This window comes from Trachinotus anak, unplaced genomic scaffold (assembly GCF_046630095.1).
Source record: "Trachinotus anak isolate AG129_WGS33_773 ecotype Australia unplaced genomic scaffold, CSIRO_AGI_Tana_v1 ptg000012l, whole genome shotgun sequence".
Classification (NCBI taxonomy): domain Eukaryota; kingdom Metazoa; phylum Chordata; class Actinopteri; order Carangiformes; family Carangidae; genus Trachinotus; species Trachinotus anak.
In genome coordinates, this window is record NW_027273863.1 from 9,884,590 (window position 1) to 9,903,669 (window position 19,080).

Genomic DNA, 19,080 nt, shown 5'->3' on the forward strand with positions numbered 1-19,080 from the left:
AAAAAAAAAAAAAAAGAAAGAAAAAAAGTCCCGTGGCAGGAGGCTACAAGAAGTGCATTTGCTTGAAGAGGGACTTGAGCCAGATCATTCACACCTGAAATTCCAATAAATGTAAAAGCGAGCCTAAAAATTTAAACAGGATGCCTGTAAACCTATCATTATAATAAATATAAATACATCTTAGGTTTTCTACAGATTGTGAAAAGGACATGACAAAAATAGCTTTGTTCTCAAATGTAATGCACTCGCATAAATAAAGTGTAATAATAACATTAATTACAATAGTTATAATAAACCTTAACCTTTAGAAAAACCAAAGTACACTTGGCCCTTTCAAATGTAAGGCTTGGGCCACTAAAACACCTCTAGTTTTCTTCTATCTTCACAGTAGACGCACATTGTCACGCAATGATTATGAACCATGTAATGCAATGCAGGAAGTGACCAGTATAATCTTAAGATGTGTGAAAATGTGACACATCATTTAATTTCTTTGGGGTTATGACCTAACACAGCTCTTGCTTAATCAAATCAGTCAAATAATCAAGTCAATTTTTTATTGTAGTAAACAGCTGATCGGCTCAGAGTGTACGGTTCTGTCTTTGTCTAACTTCACGGGAGGAAAAAAAACTGACCCAAGATCACACTTCCTCTAAAACCTCATAGGCAAGCACAGTAAAATATTATGATAAATTGTTATGGAAATAACAAAAATCTGCAAGTCAAGAGCAAAAGGTTGAAGAAATATCACTACTAGAAAAACTGTCCATTTCATTCTATATAAAGTTATGTTTACTGCTAAATGTGGTGTTAAAGAAAAAGAAAACATCTTGCCCCAGTGAGATAGTCCAACCTTTTCCATATTTAATAATTCATTGATGGCTTCTTCCTGAGCAAAGGAAAAAACAAAACAAAATGGAAGAAGAAAACAATTTACAGAGTGCGATGGCAAACAGAGTCTAAGAATATTTATTCAATGCACACAAGTCATTTAAAGTCCCAGCCGTAGTTTATAAATATGTAGCCCGACAGGCCGTGGAAGAAGAAGAGGAGGAGGAGGAGGAGGAGGATGGGTCGTTCCTATCAGCAGTAGCCAAAAACAGAGAAGACGTGAAGCTCTCTGTGGTGAGTTGAGGAGGTGGAGAAGTGGTAAAAAGCAGGAGGAGAAAGTAATGGAAGTCACTCCATGATGGCTCGGTAAATGACCGGTTCGATGTAGTCCTCTCTGTATCGAGAGTTGATGACTCGTTGCCTTTTGGAGTTCTGTTTGACGTCGTTCTGTGCGAAGAGCTCAAAACGCATGTCTGACGCCACCGACTGAGGAACAAACAACATCAGGTATAGAAATTAGTGCTCGCTGGTGCAATAGACCTAAAGTCACATGTCACAACACTTTTCAGCATAAAATGGGGACATTAAGTTACCATCCGTGACTTGACGCGTTTGGGCAGATCCTCATCCAGAGTGTAGATGTCTTCTCGCTTGACAGTGATTTGTGATCCATCCTCAAACTCCACCTGAATGCACATAAACATACACACATGTAAGTTAAACCATTAAAATAACGTGTATGAAAATTCCACTGCTTTAAATAGTTATTTTATTACACAGCAATTTAAGCACTTTGTTCAATTGCTGCAATTAAATAAATAAAATAAGAAGATATCACATACTGATGAGCAAACGTTTATTTTTAAACATGTCCCAATATGTTCACTTTAAACCACACTCAGGCCACCCACATTTTTGAGGTTGAGTAACATAACCCATCATCTTCTAATGTGGTTTGACAAAATGAGCAATGCATGTGCATATGCATGTCAGCGACAGTGAGACATAAAAGAGAGACAGATAAGGGGATGGTTTACCAGGTACATGGGGATGGAGTGTGATGCTACAAATTTGGCTCCGTATATCAACCCATCTGTCCATCGCACTTGAACAGCATCACCTTTGGCGGGTGGACCGAGACGAACACAGTCACGGTTCTGCAAACACAAATGTATTAAATTAGAAAGCTTATCATAATAGGAAACTGAACGGGAAACTTTAGCTGTCTTGGTTTTTCACTTTATCTGTGGGTCACTGCACACTGCAACAGTGGACAAGTGAAAATTTTTAATGACGTTCAGAAGCAACTTTATTAACCTCAATGTCCTCAGGGAAGAGGTTGTCGCTGTAGGACCCGTCATCGAACACCACCTCGTAGAAGGTAGCCGTGGTCAGCTCCACCACCTCACTTTGGTAGTAGCGGCCATTTTTGTATTTACAGATCACCTTCTGCCCCACTGCCAACTCCCGCATGGACGCCTTGTTGCGCTAAGGAACAGAAACTGAGTGTTACTACTGAATGCTTATCACTCCACATTGCTTTACACCACAGTGAAGACAAGTCGGTGTTTGTCTGTCAGTACAGTCAGCAAGTCTTGGTCTACTGTTGCGACTAAAACAAGAATTAGTCAGTAACTTGTACCCAAGAAATAACGCTGCTCTCTCTGCTTCATGAACAAAATACACTAGAGTGTCACAGCTGAGGAGCTGCAGAGACGAGCTGAGACTTGTCGTCACAAGGCTCAAAGCAACGACAGCAGAAAGCTTATCTGCATTCAGTGAACATGAATTTTGTTGCTGCATGTCTCTTGAGGAGTAAACAGATGTCTGTCTCCCCCAATTAATGAATCACAACAGCATGAACATGCACTAAAGGAAGACTCCCTGCGGCAGTTTGAGAGCTATTACTGTTCTAAGAGTCTAAAATAATACTAAGAGATCTTAGGACTGAGGTAAGTGCATATATCCATCTTATGAACTGGAGAAAGAGTTTTTTATTTAACTTAAAATGTGACTGGCAATTATTCTAATGTTTAAAATAAAGAAAAATATTGTAGGAGCATCCAAAATGCAATCAAAAGGGAGGCGATGATGAGTTTTTCTGGCAGATAAAACCACTCCTGAAGATAGGATAAACTTGGCTTTTCCCCACAACATGCATTTCAGCTCTCAAAACAGAAAGCCCTTGTGGGAAAATGAGTCAGTGGAATGCTGGATTTTCATGCAAACAACCTAATCTGAGCTAAGCAGTGAGATCAGACACAGACACAGTCAGTCTCTATGTAAAATGTCAACAAAGCTTCACAAAATAATATATACAATTTTCAGTGACCTTTTGCACTTAATTCATTACTATTGGCTTGACTGTGTTCCTGTTATGTTACCTCAGGTATGACAGGCGTTCTGTGTCTGTGGCAAGTGACGAAGACTACGAACGGCCAGTCGTCTGGGTGCATGAGGATACCAGCTGCCTGAGCGCAGGTGGGGTGAAACGCTGTGGAGCAGCGTCCGTGGGAGCACTGGACACAGCAGCCCGTCACTTCCCTCTTCATCCGTTTCCTGCAGTACACGCACTTCTACCAGAGTGACAAAGACACAGGCGTGGAGGGAGAATGGGGGTCACGAGATAAAGTTAGCAGGTTGAAGTAAAGGAAGCACAGCGGAAGGAAAGGAAACAAGCCAAGAGGATGAGAATGAGGACGACCAAAAAAAGTTATCAAAGGGCGTAAAAGACCCAGGCAGACCCAGACATGAACTGGAACAGACATGTTAGAGGGAAATTACTCAACATCCTTCTGATTGGGTTCTGTTATATGTTCTAATTTAGAAGTAGACCCATTGAGAAATGTTCCACTGAGATCAAGTAACAATGGAAACAAGGCCAACTATTGTGATCCAAGTCCTGCATTATTTCCAGTGGACTATTTGTATGTGACTCATTACACAAAACGAACGTAAGCATGTACTGTCAGCCTTTCACACCGTTTTTTGGCCACAGGTGCCAAACCAGTGTTACTGTGGAGAAATGTGTGCCCTGACTGAGAACCACAAACAGATATCATCAGAGTACACCTCTGTCTGCCAGGAATCCAGTCTGCACATGGGTCAAAAGAGCTGGAAAGATGCTTGGTAAAATAGAACTGATTCATAATGCCATGAGAAAAAAGCACAAAGACACCATGATAAAAGTGAGGTATACAAACCAACAGTTAGAAAAGACTGCCTGCCACCACACTCCAGCAATGTTGTATTTAGTGCCAGTCAATAAATATCCATTTGAAATAACTTTTTAATATGAAAGAAACAGGACAGGGCAACAGTTTAATTTCAGGATTCTGGCACATAATCAACAGGAACCAGCTTCATACCTAAGGCTGCAAAGCAGGTGTCCTTATCTAAAGTTCTGCAGTCATATCTAACAAACACCAACTGTAGCTCTAACGAGTCTTACCAGTCTGAACCGTGGCAGTGGTATGGCAGAGAGGTCTATGGGGCTCCGCTCTGTGATGTTGACAAAGCGAGCTTCCAGCACAGTGATGGCACAGAGCACATGAACCCACCTGTGTGGAAGGCAAACATGGAGCAGATTCAGGGCAAACAGTTCAATGTCCAGAGATCAATGTTTCTGCAAGCGTGGGAGCACGTTATTAGCAATGTGGTTACAATGTTTAAAACATTATGTGGAGCCCCATCTAATGTTTGTACAGCATGTCATTGTGTACATATAAAGTCACGATCATCATGTAAGGCAAATACAAAGAGACAAATACATATTTATGGATAAAAGAATATCAGTACATTTTTTTTTTAATGAAATCAGACAATGAGTCCAGAAAATCATGACAAAACTTGTCTAGTTTTCCCAAACAAAGACTGAGGTGTGGTTGGAAGCTTGGGAAAAGGCCAGTCAGTGAACTTTGAGTCACCTTTCACTGATGATTTAAAACCATGTGATGAAAAAATATATAAAATATTACTTTTTCAATACATTTCATGTTGTAACTGAAATCAACAAATTTGATAATTGGTGCCATCCCTAATACAATTAACATAAACAATATTTAAATAAACCCCAAGAGAAAAAAGTATAGTTTATTATTGTCCAGCCTGTAGTGACCAATGCACAGGATAATACTAATATATTGCTAAATATGTTATCATCATCATCACCATCATTATTATTACATCAATGATAATAATGAAAACTAATTCTGATAGAGTAATAAGCAAATTACAGTGTCACCAGCAAAAGGGGAGTCAACTAAAATTAAGTAAAAATCAAAGAAAAAATAAAAAGGGGTCACTGATTCTTCTGACCCGATTTCCTCAGGCAGCCAGTTCCATAGCTTCAGGACTCTGACTGAGACTCTGTCACCTCTAGTTTTCAGCCACGCCTCAGGAACAGATACAAGACCTCTGCCTGAGGATCTCAGTCTATAATGTATTATTCTCAACAATAACAGGAAATCACAACCAAGTACATGCCCACTTGTCAGGACACTCAAGATAGGTGGCTGAAAAAAAAAAAAAAAAAAAAAAAAAAAAAATAGGCAAAAACATTATGTCCATCTTCAGGCATTTCCTGCCATTTAAACTGAAGTTCTCTAAACTGTGTCCTACACTCAAAGATGCAGTTGGGTCCAAAGGTATTAGAACAGTGACACGATTTTTGTAATTTCTTTAGTTTTGAAACAAATTCATGATGATGAGACTGTAGTGTAGACTTTAAGCTTTAATTCATGGGCTCAAACAAAAGTACTGCATTAACCATTTAGGAATTAAAGCCATTTTTATCCATAGTTCCCCCATTTTCAGAGACTTGGAACTAAAATTACAAAAATTGTGTCGCTGTGGAAATACTTCTGAGACCCGACTGTAAGTGCAACCAAAGGCTGAGGGTGTGTAAAAACTGCACACATACATCTACAGCGTGTGTGTGTGTGTGTGTGTGTGTGTGTGTGTACATGTTTGCATTTGAAAAGCGCATTTAGCTGGAGGGGCTTGATCCACCAGATGGACGTGAGCAGTAACAGACTGAAGAAACAGACAGACTTAATGCGGTCAAAGGAGAGTGAATGGTAGCCACGGGTAGCAATCTGCTGTGTACCAAGCAGACAGACACTCTGAACGGGCTGTTTTGTAAACATCATGAATCCACATCAAATACTTTCTCCTGCCATTACTTTCATAAGTTTGTGCCCGTGACCACGACGACATTCTAACTAAAGAAATAGTGGCACCGGGTATCATCTCTCAAGCTGAAATGAGATTTTTCTCCAGTCTACATCCACTGATCATAAAGACGACATGAGGGCACTTGAACATCCTACAAAACAGTTCATCCTCACTAGTTACCTCATGCTGCACTAGTGAAAATAAGAAAAAAGAATTAAGTCAAATTTTTTTCTCGTCTATGTTGGCAGCGCTAGTGTCTGCTGTAGTACTTACTTGTCATTGTTGGCTCTCTGCAGAGCACCACCTCTCAGTGAACACAGGCAGCAGTCCTACAGGGAGAAACACACAACACTGTTATTTTGTAAAACATTTACATACAACACCTCCGGCAGCTGACCTCTTTATCTTATAACATCTAAATGGGATGTTTTTTGATCAAACAATGTTCTGATGTATATTATTTATAGCATAAACTGGGGAGAACCCAGTCTCCTCTGTTGGATGGATAGATATCAGCTGCTTAAATGTTTGCTTTTTGTAAACCACTACACAAGTGGGGTGGCAGCTCCCAGGGGAGGCCTTACTGCATTTTCTCAAAACCCTTCAACAGCAACACTACGATTAAGTGAACCACAAAGTGCCACCTGAAAATACACAGCCACCAACAGGTTCAGTCAGAGGAACACTATCAGGGAGTGAAGTGAACAGAGCAGGTCTGGATTTTAAAAATTCCACTTTGCCTCTTTATCAATAACATTTTCAGGTTCACCTCATTTCTACAGAACAGCCGTTGACTGAGAAGAGCATTTAAACCGTCACAGCAGTTCCAGTCTGACATGTCCTCTCCACAGACATTACAGGAAAATAAACAAAGTATTATAGGAAACGCATTAAATTAAGTTGATTAACTTGATCCTTCCAGGGATGGGGAGTGATAACTGGTTCCAATTGGTCCAAATCATCAGATCATATGTCCTATAGCTTGATAATTCTAGTTATCCATGCCGACATGTTTTTCATAGCCAGGCCGCCCTGTATGCTCACTACACAAGGGCCCCATATGTTCATGGACCAAATGAAACTTGTGCTTTCCAGCAGCAAACTCTGTGGGCGCCAGTCAATAGACAATATATGGGCGTGATGGTTCCTAACGGAGGCACGTGATTTTATACCAGGATCTAGCCTCTCAGTCAGGGTTTAGTTACAACTCTGGACTAATGAAAAATGGAAAGCGACAGATTGACAGAATTAATTGTATTTTATATTTTAAATTTGGATAAAAGCAAATCTGGAGGAGTTTGAATGAAATTGATGCAGATGATAAAATTGATAACAAAACTGCAGCCACAGCCTATAGGCTTATGTTTACACTGTATAGTCAGATCTAATATTGTGAGGACTCGACTAGTTACCAGGCCACAGAGCCAAAGCTCAGTGTCATATCTTAATATTTTCTACAATTTATAATTTATGTTAATGTTAAAATATTCCATTCAGTAAATATTTTTTGTTTATACCTTGTGCTGTTCTGTGTAGGTGTACTCATTCTTAGACTGACAGATGGAACAAACTGCTGAAGTTGAAGGACTTATTTTATTTACTTTTACTTATTAAGAGGCTTCTTCAGCTCTAAAGACCACTGTGGTCACACTTAATGACCATGACGACCTGGATGACTGAGAACCTTCACGGACATGGAACAAACTGTTTTAAAGGAGGCTGGATTGTAGTGGGAGAACTGGGGTCTCAGGTGTGACTGTATGGCACAACACCTGTGTAGACCTACTTTTTTATCCCGCATGGAAAATTGATCAGGAATCGTTAAGGGAATCAGGAAAAAAAAAATTGACATAATAACATGAATTGCTGGAGTTCCTTTGAGATAATAAATCTATAAAACAGATGACAAATATTCTTTACAAACATTCAACATCTGTCAGCTCATAGATTCTAAAACTGAAAACTCAGACAACTGAAATCAGGACCAGTATGAATGCGAAGTCCCTAAATGTGTCACTATGAGCTCTACAGAGGAACACCGCCCACTGGTGGTCAGGCGTTTCTGTCAATATTGAGTCACATTCCCAGAATGTCTCATCTATTGTTCTGAGAGGAAAGGAATGCTGAAAGCAAAGGAAATATAAAGATACGTTTTACAAACTAAGTTGGGAAAAACAAATTCTCCAAACAATAGCACGCAAAGGAAGGGAATACTCTCACTGTCTCAGAACAAAGGAAGTGGTGCCACTGAGAGCCAAGTTTATTTAAGTGTGACAAAAGGAGGGCTGCTGGGGCTGTCAACGAGCTAACTTTGTGGTGCTGGTGAAGTGCATGATAGTTTATATTGTGCTTTTAAGTAGTATTGTGTAGTAGTGTGCACATCAAAGTCCATTGTTGTTTTCCACTTAAAAATCAATAGAGCTGCAGATAAACTAACACATCATGATGATACTCACTAGTGTACCATGGTCTTAGCAGCAGCACAAGTTCCCTGCGTGGGATCATCAAAGCTTATCTTATGTTATTACATACTGGTCACAGTGACTGCAACCACTGGCACTGGTCTGTTCTCTGAGGAAGTGAACTGTGAATACAGGTGTTCCTTCAATATGAGAGCTTTGACGTCACACCATGTGCCACCATGTGGCTGTCGGTCAAGGTTGTTCCCAAACCAACTTTGTTCTACTACATTTAATCAGAAAAACGAACACCTGCAGACATCACGCATCTAAGGCCAGGGCATTCACTTTCAATATCAACTGACAAAGAAAAAAAAAAGGAATAAAAGACTGGGGCATTAATCACATCTCTTTAGGCTTTTCCAACGAATTTCTGCTGCTTACACTTCATCATAATCTGTGAGGCTGGACTTCCCGACAGTGACACTGGCCTTCAGTCACCAAATATTAGGTGATCTGATACCACGATACAACAACTCTGCTTCTGTATTTTTTGGGTTAGTCGGTCATCAATATGATGACTACTGTAAATGATCTATCTCAAAATAATGACTGTCTGCTATAAGCATCCTCGCCCAAATAACTGACCTCAGTAATGGCATCGGCCTCACAGCGGGCACACAGCCAGTCATCGAGCTCCGCGCCATCACCAGACACGCCATAGCAACCTGAAAAGGAAGAGAAAAGAACATTTCACACATTCAGTTCTGTCATTCTTTATTTCACAGCTTGGTTATCAGTATTGTTTGGCTGATTAATTAAATTAATTTAAATTAAATTCTTGCACCCGGTATTTTCATTCCCCATTACCTCATAAATAAGTCATCTGAGGTCAGAACATAATGAGTCATGCCCCCATCAAATAAAGGGGAACTTGGAATAAGACAGCAGTGTGCTGGGACTGACCAGCAGATGTGTGTGTTTGTGTACACCTTGGAAATAGTTTCAGATTTCAAAGAATGAAACAGAACTGACTGGACTGTAAATGACCAGGCCATAAAACAACTACATGAAAATAAAACAATTTTGAAAAAGACATTTGTGACAATTAAAATAAGAAAATATTATGAATACAACTCAACTTAACTATGAGCACTTTATTCAGCCAAAGAATTCAGACAGGCTGTGTGTGCTGCTGCAGGTGTGTTTGTGTATTCATCCATAATGCATTTATGGCCTTTGGTGATTGGTCATTTTGTGAGTGGTGGTTTCTGAAGAATAACAAAGGCTTGGAAAGTGCTATATGTAAGAAATACTTCATTTTACAATCCCTCGAGTGCTCCAGCTCATGCATACTTTATCAGATATCTGACAGTTATATAAAAAGGGGGCTTACTGGTGTGTACACGGACGCAGCACTGAGCACAGCTGACTAGCCGGCTGGTCCCATCCTCTGCGACATGAGGGTTAGACAGCTGTCCCTCCCCGCTATCACTCGTCTTGCTGGTTTGGGTGTTGAAACACATTTCTGGGATGAGTGGTTTGGACCACTGGCGGCCTCCTGGACGGTTCACCAACGTCACATTGGAGCTGCCACTATTGGACTCGGACTTGAGGGGGAAAGAAAAGTCCAGAGGCTTGTTAACACATAATTTATTCTTCCATTATATGCGTTTCCATTTAATGCTTCAACACGTCGGCATCAAAGCATGATTGTCATAAATGCCGTTCTGATAAACTTTGAATTTCCACTAGATATTAATCTGAAAGCATGACAGTAAGACAAATAAACAACACATCTAGCTTCATGACAGCATAAAGTAGTTATAGTTCTCACTTGATGGTAAGTGTGGAAGATCAGGCAGATGGAGCAGTAGGGGGCTTGCTGGCCCATGCTCTTGTTGTACTCTCTCTCTGCCTGAGGGTTATATGGCCGACACTGCCACAGCTGGGTTAGTGGCTTCGCCCACTCCTCTTTCTCCTCTTCTTCGACCTCCATGTCCACATACACATCTACATAAGCGAGAAGAGAGTAGGGACAAAGGTTGAAAGGAAAATATTGATATTGAGTACTGGAAACACAACAGAGTGGGGTCAGGTCCTGACATTATGAAATTCACAGCGTTAAGTAAAGTGGCACTCAAAATGATACTATTACATTAAGCAAATTTACTATAAATGAGAAGTACACTAATAAAGAGGAACAGTGTTGTGCTTACCATCATCACTGTGCACCTCTCTTATCAGAGGGTGGTGGCGAGGCAGCTTGCGGAGATGTTCCTGCTGCTTTTTCACCACTGACTTGCAGTATGACTGCTCTTCTGACACCTGCAGGAGCAACCAGTGTATAGCAAGACAAAAATTCAAAACAGGAATCATACCGTATTAGCAGAATGAACTTAACAGCAGCTGCCATGAAGTTTCCCTGTTCCGAGGCATATTGGGAGCTCTGTACTGGTGTGCATACGTTGCCTGGTAAACACTAGGTCCAATCATCCCTTTGAGGATGTGATCACAGCTAGTAGCTACTTACGTGATGATTCTGAGGAATCACCTTCATCTCATTGGGATTTGGTTTCTTGACAGGAATGGTGTCTTTCAGGATGATAATGCCACTATCCACAAGGGGGCATTGGTTACTCTGTAGTTTGAACAGCATGAATAACACTGAGTTCAAGGGATATCTTTAAATAATGTCCGATCAACTATAATCTGCCACCAGTGGAGAGATCATCAGATTGTTTTGTTAGTAAGAATTAGTAATGACGTTTGAGCTCGAAGAGAGTAGTATGCCAACTCATGCAAGGAAAATGCACCAGTACAGAGCCACCAAAATGGCTTGTTGCCTCAGTACCTACATACACATCTGTACGACAAAGCAAGGAGACTGTTAACAGGTGTTTTAGATTGACAGAGATGGCAATGCATGCAACATACACCATAATCTGTGATAAAACATGCATGTGTGACAGTGCACAGAGCCAACACTGACTGCCATTTGTATCTGACTGTGACCTCTTTGTCTGCAGCATCTTTGACGTGAGTCTGTTTGACAACTCTGTTAGAAAGAATAAAGACACTGACCTTTCGCTTGTTGTTCTTGGGAGCTTCTATCTCCATTTGGCTCAACTCTTTCGGCTCTGCTGGAGCCTGGAAGGAGGCAGACTTGCTGGTTTGCTCAACCTCAGGCTTCTCCACTTCAACCTGAGCCGCAACAGGCGCTGACATTTTGGGTTTGTCCTCCTCTTGGTCCTGCTCCACAGGACTCTGTGCTTCTGATTCATTCTGTGCTACTTTGGTAAGAATGATTTTAGATTCTGGCTGTGGCTCTGCTTTTCCACAGCTTGGTGCCTGAGATGAAGACTGAACCTGCGTGTGAGACTGTGTGTAGGTTTTGTGCTGGAGATGACGGGGCTGATGCTCTCTGGCGTAGCTGTGCACCTGGAGCTGTGTGTGAGGTTGTCGCTGCTTTTCCAGGGTGTAGCTGTGCACCTGAAGAGTGTCTTTTGGACTCAGAGTCCTGTGGAAGAGCAGGCTGGCGACTCCCATTTTGCGGGCAGGCTGAGCTGAGGCCTCTGTCCATGTGGATGCCACTGAAACTGATAGATGTCCATTTCTGGCCTGGGACTGTGACGAGATCGCAGGTGCACGAGTCTTGGTATAATGAGGGGGGCGCCCTCCATCACTGTTACCTTGGGTCAAGCCCCTGTGAAATGGATCCATTAAAGTGAGCTTCGTCGGTGTGACAACCAATTTTGGTGGGCCTGTAAATTAAAATCAGAGGGCAAAAAAAATGAACTTTCATTCTTCTTAACTTCCCTTCACCACAAAACAAAGCTGTGTCTGAAACTGGTAAAGCAATTTGAAGGCACTATATAGTGGAAACATGTATACACTAAGAATACGGACACTTAAATGAAATGGCCAACAGTAAATGGAGTATTCTATATAGTAAACACACAGCCTTAATATTGTTAATGCCCAATAGGAAACCAATAAGATGATGCACAGGTAATTATACCTTTATTTCTCTTGCCATCTTGTGACATAGTACGTGGCGGTATAAGGTTTAGCCTGGGACGCTTCCCATATTGCTCCTCGTCTTCCTCGTCTTCATCCTTGGGAACTACCTCCTCAGGCACCTCCAGACACACCCTGTGCCTCTTGGTCTCTATCCTCTGCGTAGTGCTGAGGATTGACAAGGACACAGGGCAGGGGATGGGAAAACAGTTGAGAACAGAAGACCTTGGTCACATCCTTTTGATTTTCATTACCAGCAAACTGTACACTCACAAATGTTTCAGTAGCTTACTCAATTCAATGAAAAGGCATCTTTTGTTAATAGAAAATGCCTTTTGGTGTATGAACTACAAAATTACAATGACTAAAACAAAGGACAGATGTCACTGAAAGTTACCAGATTATCCCCCATGCCAACATTTTAAGGATTGGAAATATATATATTGATTTTTTTTCTTGTTAGTTGCTCATTTCCTTTCGCCTAGTTTGTTGGAGGTTTTTGCCTTTGTTTTTTGACAATATATAAAAATCACACACTGGCATGCTAAGGCGGATGTCTGTTACAAACATTACAAACACCCACACAAAATTGTAGTTGAACCTCAATAAAAAATTAAATGGATTCCCTTTACAAAATCTAAAGTAAAACTAACATGCACCCAACTAAAACTTAAGTGAAATTGAAAATGGAATTAAAAATGACATGAAATTAGAAAAAGATTAGAAAAAATTATGATGTTAATGCAAAAAGGCAACTCTCCAAGAAATTTAGCTGTGTCTCTCTGCTGTTTTCTTAATTTAATTCACTCCACCCAACTGCCAGGAAACATTAATAATATTAAATGAAATTCCCCCCTTTAGTTCTATGATCCTAAGTACAGCAATGACAACCAGCAGCTCACTATCTGCACCTGCTGAAACTGAAGGTGGTAATCTAATTTCATCTAGAGATGTTCGTGATAAACGTTAGTTGCTTAATTGCTGTTAGATGTATTAAACTTAACATGTATGAACCAATTAACCGACAATGTATGCTTAATTTCTCTATCATTTCTCCCAAGCCCACATGCTGTGTTAGGTGTCATGCCAGCAGAGGGCGTACTTCACCCATCTATTGCTATACTGTTCTCAAATACAGCAAAGTGAAACTGGCATACCGATGTTTGCTCCACATAAAGCTCTGATACACTAACATCTGAAATCAGAGAAGTTTCCATCCTCAAATAATCCGATGAAATCTATACTATGGATATCACAAACAAAATGCTCAGAATCCATTTTCAAAAACTGCCTGGGTTACAATAGTCAATTTGGGAACTGTGATTTGGAAAATCGATGTCATTGTAAAGTTACAATCAAAGTTTTTTGTGCAATCCCTGGCCTCATATCACCTCACACATGCATCTCACATGCAGTGAGATAAACAGATGTCAAAGTTAAGAATGAGAGCACTGGTATGAGATTAGGAACCAGTATCAGCAGATTCCCTAAAATGAGGGATCAGGACAGAAAAGGACCAGTGCATCTCTATTGAAAAGGGTTAACATTACTTTGTTAATATACTTGAATTAATTACAACACGCAAATGACCATAGAATAAAATTGTCTGAAAACTGCTTGTCAGATAATCAAATAGCTCACAATCAGTACTTTTTAGTGCAATATGGATAAATGATTATACTATTCAGTTATATAGAAAGGAATATTTAATATTTCTGCTGGAAAATGGAACCAGCTAGTAGAAATCAACCATGCCATAGACAGCTATTTACAGGAGATGTAACTGCTGTCAAATGTTTACCTTCACTTCAGCTCATGGTTTTTGATTTCATTGTGACACACTGACACTCAATACTCTCAAGTGCTGTAGGAAATGATCATCTCCTAAACGTTATAAACATTGTACATGTTAATGATATGGGAATCTCTGTTAGCAACGGAATGAGTCTATCAGAGGGCCAGTTATATTCTTTCAGTGGCTCAGCTACTGGGTAATTCTTGGTTGGTTAAGCCAATGCATCTAAACTGAAGCAAGACAAGGGAGCAACAAACACAACATAACCACAGGATTTCCCAACAGGTAGTGCAAAATAACCCAGAGCACTAAATCTCCCTAAGCGTTTACTACATTTCACTGTGTAAACCATGAAGTAAATGACACACCTCTTCCGCTCTCCGTCCTCCCCACAGCTCTCGTTGAAGCTACTGCTACTGTTGCTGGTGATGTCATTAAAAGAGTCCCCTAAGAACTCTCTAGCCTCTGGGGTGGGCCGTGAGTGGTTGATGGGCACCACATCTCGCCCTGCGAGCCACTGTTCATAGCGATCAGGCTGGAACTTCTTCACAAACACGTCCATGGAAATCTTCACCATGTCCTTCCGGCATGAGCACTAAAGGAGTCAGAGGCAATAAAAGGTTGTGATTCAAATGATAAAAAAGTGATTATATAAATACATGTTTCCATTCTTACTGGCAAGATAAAAATTCAAAGATTCAAATCAGGTTGAAGTGTGGTTTTCTCATGATGTTCTTTGGCGGTCCTCACCAAAACTGCCTGCTTGCCGTATTCGATCCATCTCTCTGTAGCAAAGTTGGTGGACTCAGCACAGTTAAAGCCGTGGTTGAAACCAGCATGATAGGCGTAGGGGAAAGTTATCATGAATTGACCTGCCTCCTGAGTAATCTTAAGAAGAAGTAACAAAATGATTAGTAACTGCAGTTTATACATTTGGCTTGTGAAGTGGTTCTTAAGAAGAGATCAGCTGTTTGAAATTCAAATGAACAGATACTCGTACCTTTTCAAATGGAATGCCATATTTCTTCAGGATAGAGGGAGAGATGAGAGTCATCTTGTGCCTCAAAAAGGCCTCACAATTTTGGGAACTACCGGGAAAGAACCCTAGAAGAATAAAGAGAAGACAGATGTTGCACTGATATAGATCACTTGCAGGTTCCAGAAGCCAGGATGGTTAACATAGATTAACACTGTCAACACCTACAGAAAATATTCCACTGCTCTCATACCTTTAGCCAGACGCTCCAGTCTTTTCCCATGCTCTGGAGGAACACAGTACCTGCAGACAGTCAAATGAGTCTTCTCATTCACAGTAAACTGATATTGTGCATTGTGTTTTTATCCCCACTTTATGTGTAAGTGGCTTTGGATAAAAGCATCTGCCAAATGACTAAATGCAAACCAAAGCATTCTATAATAGTATCCCCTGCTGCATCTATGATGTAGCATCACTGATATGAAACAGGAAGCCTGCCTTTCGGGTGTGAAATAGTCATTAGTTATGTAAATGATGACACCCATTTCCATCAGGCAGAGAATGTTTTTTTAGACCTAAGCAAACATCCTTTACTGCAGCTCAACAGGTTTCAAGCTGATGTGGGAAACCAACTTCATAACATTTTTAGATGAAAATAACAATCATATAAGAATGCGCAAAAATGAAAATCTTTACTTCAACATTTTGTGTCTTTACCATGATTTGGGCTCTCCAAAGTGCAAGTAGTTGATACTGTAGAGGTCCATGTCCTCAGTGTGCCATGCAAAGGTGGTCTTCCACATGCCAAAATACAAGTAGGGTGTATTAACACCCTCAATAGTGATGCCACTTTCACGCTCAACGGTATCCAAAATGGTGTCCAGATGGCAAATGTTCCACTCTTTGACTTCCTGCAGGAGAAAAGAAGATAATACATGATCAACACATGAGAACTGACACGAGAGACAAACACCAGTGTGATTGGTAATGTTGTCAGCATCCTGTGTGTATCAGGTCAACAGGTACACAGACAGCACACAGAAAACCCACTACTGATCAATATTCAAGACAGCAACAAGAAATGTCAACTCACAGGGTCATACAAGGTTCCATTAACATCTGCTCCATATATGGGAGGGTTAAAAGTCACATTCTTCCAGTACTTCCTTTCCAGCTCCTCAAAGTCATCATAATGTGGACTACAGAACCTAGAAAAGGCATTAACAACACAGTTAATTAGTTCCAACATCATAAATGAACTTTTAGTATGAGAAGGTTAAAGATGCTGTTGATAGTATTCAGCTGCAGCTGACACAGTTTTTATAATAAATCAAAGGTTTAAATGTCTTTTATTTTGAACTTCTCACTTGTCACTGTTGGCAATCTTGCGGAACTCTTTGACGGTCATGGACTTCTTCTGGATGTTGTACTGTGTGAAAAGACCAGACTGGCCTGTCACCACCTGCTGGATGGGTGCAGGTATCACCAGATCATCTATATCATCATATGATCCTCTAGGCTTCCATTCCTTTGGTGGGACAATCTTGGAGGAGGAAAGTGAACAGTGACACTATTTGTTATGAGATCATTCACTAGCAAAGCTTTTAATGTTAGTTTAATCATTTCAGAGAAAAAACAGATACAAGACATCATAAAAGCCCGATAGCCTTAATACATTTACGACTAATAATTTATATATATATATATATATATATATATATATATATAAAATTCATATTTGTACCACTATTTGTTTTTCATTTGCTCAAAATTTTTTTGCTCCTAATAAATACAATCCCATACACACAATGGCTGTGACTGCACTGTATCAGTACTTACTTTAGCCAGGCCTGCTTTATGCGCTCCCTGGGACTCAATATATGCAACGTAGCGGCTGAAGTTCTTGAATTCCTCAGCAGTGGGGTAAAAAGTCATGATCCCCTTGGAACCATGGTTTTGGGAAACCACGTCTGATGCCATCCCAAAACTCAGTGGCAGCGCCTGCACATTGTAAATGGGGAAAATGTGATTTTGTAATATATTTTTGATTTAGTATGGTTTTAAATTACCTATTCTATTATTCATTTTGTACTTGCAGCCAATCATCTTTAATAAGATCTTATATTTTTGCTTGTGGTTGAGTTAAATTGCCAAAGAAAAAAAATAATAATATTTTGTAGTAATAAGCTATAACAAGATAACATTGTACATTTCGCAAATTATTTTGCATGGCTGATGATTTAATGGCTGGATGATGAGTGGTGAGTATACAGTACATCTAATAGTGGGCTCAACCATGTTGCTATACATTTCTGACATTGCAAGTGGTAATACTCCTATTATTTAGTATCTTTGTTATCGTTGGTTCTAAATAGTTATACATAAATATGTCTAATCATATGTCATTGTTGTGTGTTACGCATATGTATACGTTTCCTTACTATGGCGGGGACATGCGGGTCTGGACGGGGCTGAGACCGCCCCTGATTGGTTAAACCCGCGTCTCTTTAATTCGGCCCGACCATAGAAGCCAGCTAGCTTTAGCTCATTTGCTAACTTGCTAAAGATACATGAGCTAATCCGGGCAGCGAATATGCAGTGGGATATAGCATAGCATTAGCTAATCTGATTTAGCACATATAGCACAGTACTGATACTAAAATCCTATTCAGATTCGATGATAAACACGGAACTGCACATTAATGTGTAAATTACTACAGATAGTGCACCCTGTCATCGTGTTTTCAAGTTGTCTCAAAGGAAAATGCAACAATCACAAGACGGTTAGCGTTAGCTAGCTAGTTCACGTTAATACCGTGATGGGATCTGACTATATCCTGCACTATAGATTCCACCATTGCTCGGTTACATCCCATCCAGCTCATTTGTCTAGTGTGCCATTAGCAAACTTGGACAGAAATAGCATCTATGTTCTCGTAACAAGACTTTGAAAGTTATAAAATTAAAGCTACCTTATTCCTAAAAGCGTCGTTCAACAAGTGTCGAGTTTGACAGATGATACAAACACCATAACTATCATTCACCAAGTCAGTGATGTCTGTTCCAGGAAGTAGACTACACCCGAGCCCAACCATCGACATTAGCTGTTCAGCAGTTCCGGCTACTTTAGCCATCAGATTAGCTTTGTGAGTTGAGAAGCTAACAATCTGGGACGGCCGTTAGATAGCTCGACATGCAAATACTCACCACCTCCTCTCGGTTGATTCAGAAGTTGTCCCCGGTGTTGCAAATATCTCGCAATCAACAGAAACGGCAGTTGTGAACAGAAGAGAAAGAAGACAGCTTGGTAACTAAGCCCCCTGTGAGTAGATCACTATCCTCCATTACCACTTCTACGCATGTACACGCACCTCGGATTTTGTTTACCACAACACGCATGGGACACGCTCAGCCAATCAGAGAGCGGCCCTGATGACTCATTAGTTTAAATCTAAGTTTTTGTTATGAATGTAAATATGAATTTAGTTAACCGAAATATTGTCTAGTTTAGTATTTCAAATAATATATAGCGAGAGAGGTTTTCTAATGTTAAGCAAATTACTAGTTCCAACAAAAAGATGGATTTCAGCATTCATATTTGATTGTTTAAAACGCATTAGTCGCCAATCATCTGTCGCCATTGATCACAAGGACATAATAGTTAATTTTAGTTTAACAATAAATATTGGACTATATCACAACCAGTATTCAAATTTTTATTTGGATTTTTTGGGAATTGATCAAATTAGCTTCTATGCTGACAGGCAAATACATTTATTTATTAAAATACTTTACTGTCCTTGTGTAATAATCAGAACAAATAATCTGGTCTACCTGGTTTTTTCTCCAAAAATACCTGTCATTTTTTCGTTTTGTTTTTTAGT

The 19,080-nt window shown here is 40.1% G+C and overlaps 1 protein-coding gene across 2 annotated transcripts; it reads right to left on the reverse strand.

The window, feature by feature from the left end:
- Window positions 1-18,565, reverse strand: kdm4ab (lysine (K)-specific demethylase 4A, genome duplicate b). 2 transcript variants are annotated; one of them, XM_071491310.1, is made up of 23 exons: window positions 18,404-18,565; window positions 17,036-17,197; window positions 16,564-16,739; window positions 16,290-16,404; window positions 15,914-16,107; window positions 15,450-15,499; window positions 15,221-15,324; window positions 14,971-15,108; window positions 14,589-14,815; window positions 12,427-12,593; window positions 11,490-12,169; window positions 10,939-11,046; window positions 10,625-10,733; window positions 10,243-10,418; window positions 9,802-10,015; window positions 9,054-9,133; window positions 6,280-6,335; window positions 4,283-4,391; window positions 3,216-3,407; window positions 2,149-2,319; window positions 1,869-1,988; window positions 1,425-1,517; window positions 1-1,317 (listed from the first exon to the last, which is right to left on the reverse strand). In XM_071491310.1, the coding sequence occupies exons 2-23, from the start codon at window positions 17,174-17,176 to the stop codon at window positions 1,180-1,182; spliced, it is 3,558 nt and encodes a 1,185-aa protein (XP_071347411.1). In that variant the 5' UTR covers window positions 17,177-17,197; window positions 18,404-18,565; the 3' UTR covers window positions 1-1,179. The 2 variants fall into 2 exon arrangements, with proteins under 2 accessions (XP_071347411.1, XP_071347412.1); XM_071491311.1 differs by lacking the exon at window positions 10,939-11,046 and having other exon boundaries at window positions 18,404-18,559.
- Window positions 18,566-19,080: the final 515 nt, after the last annotated feature.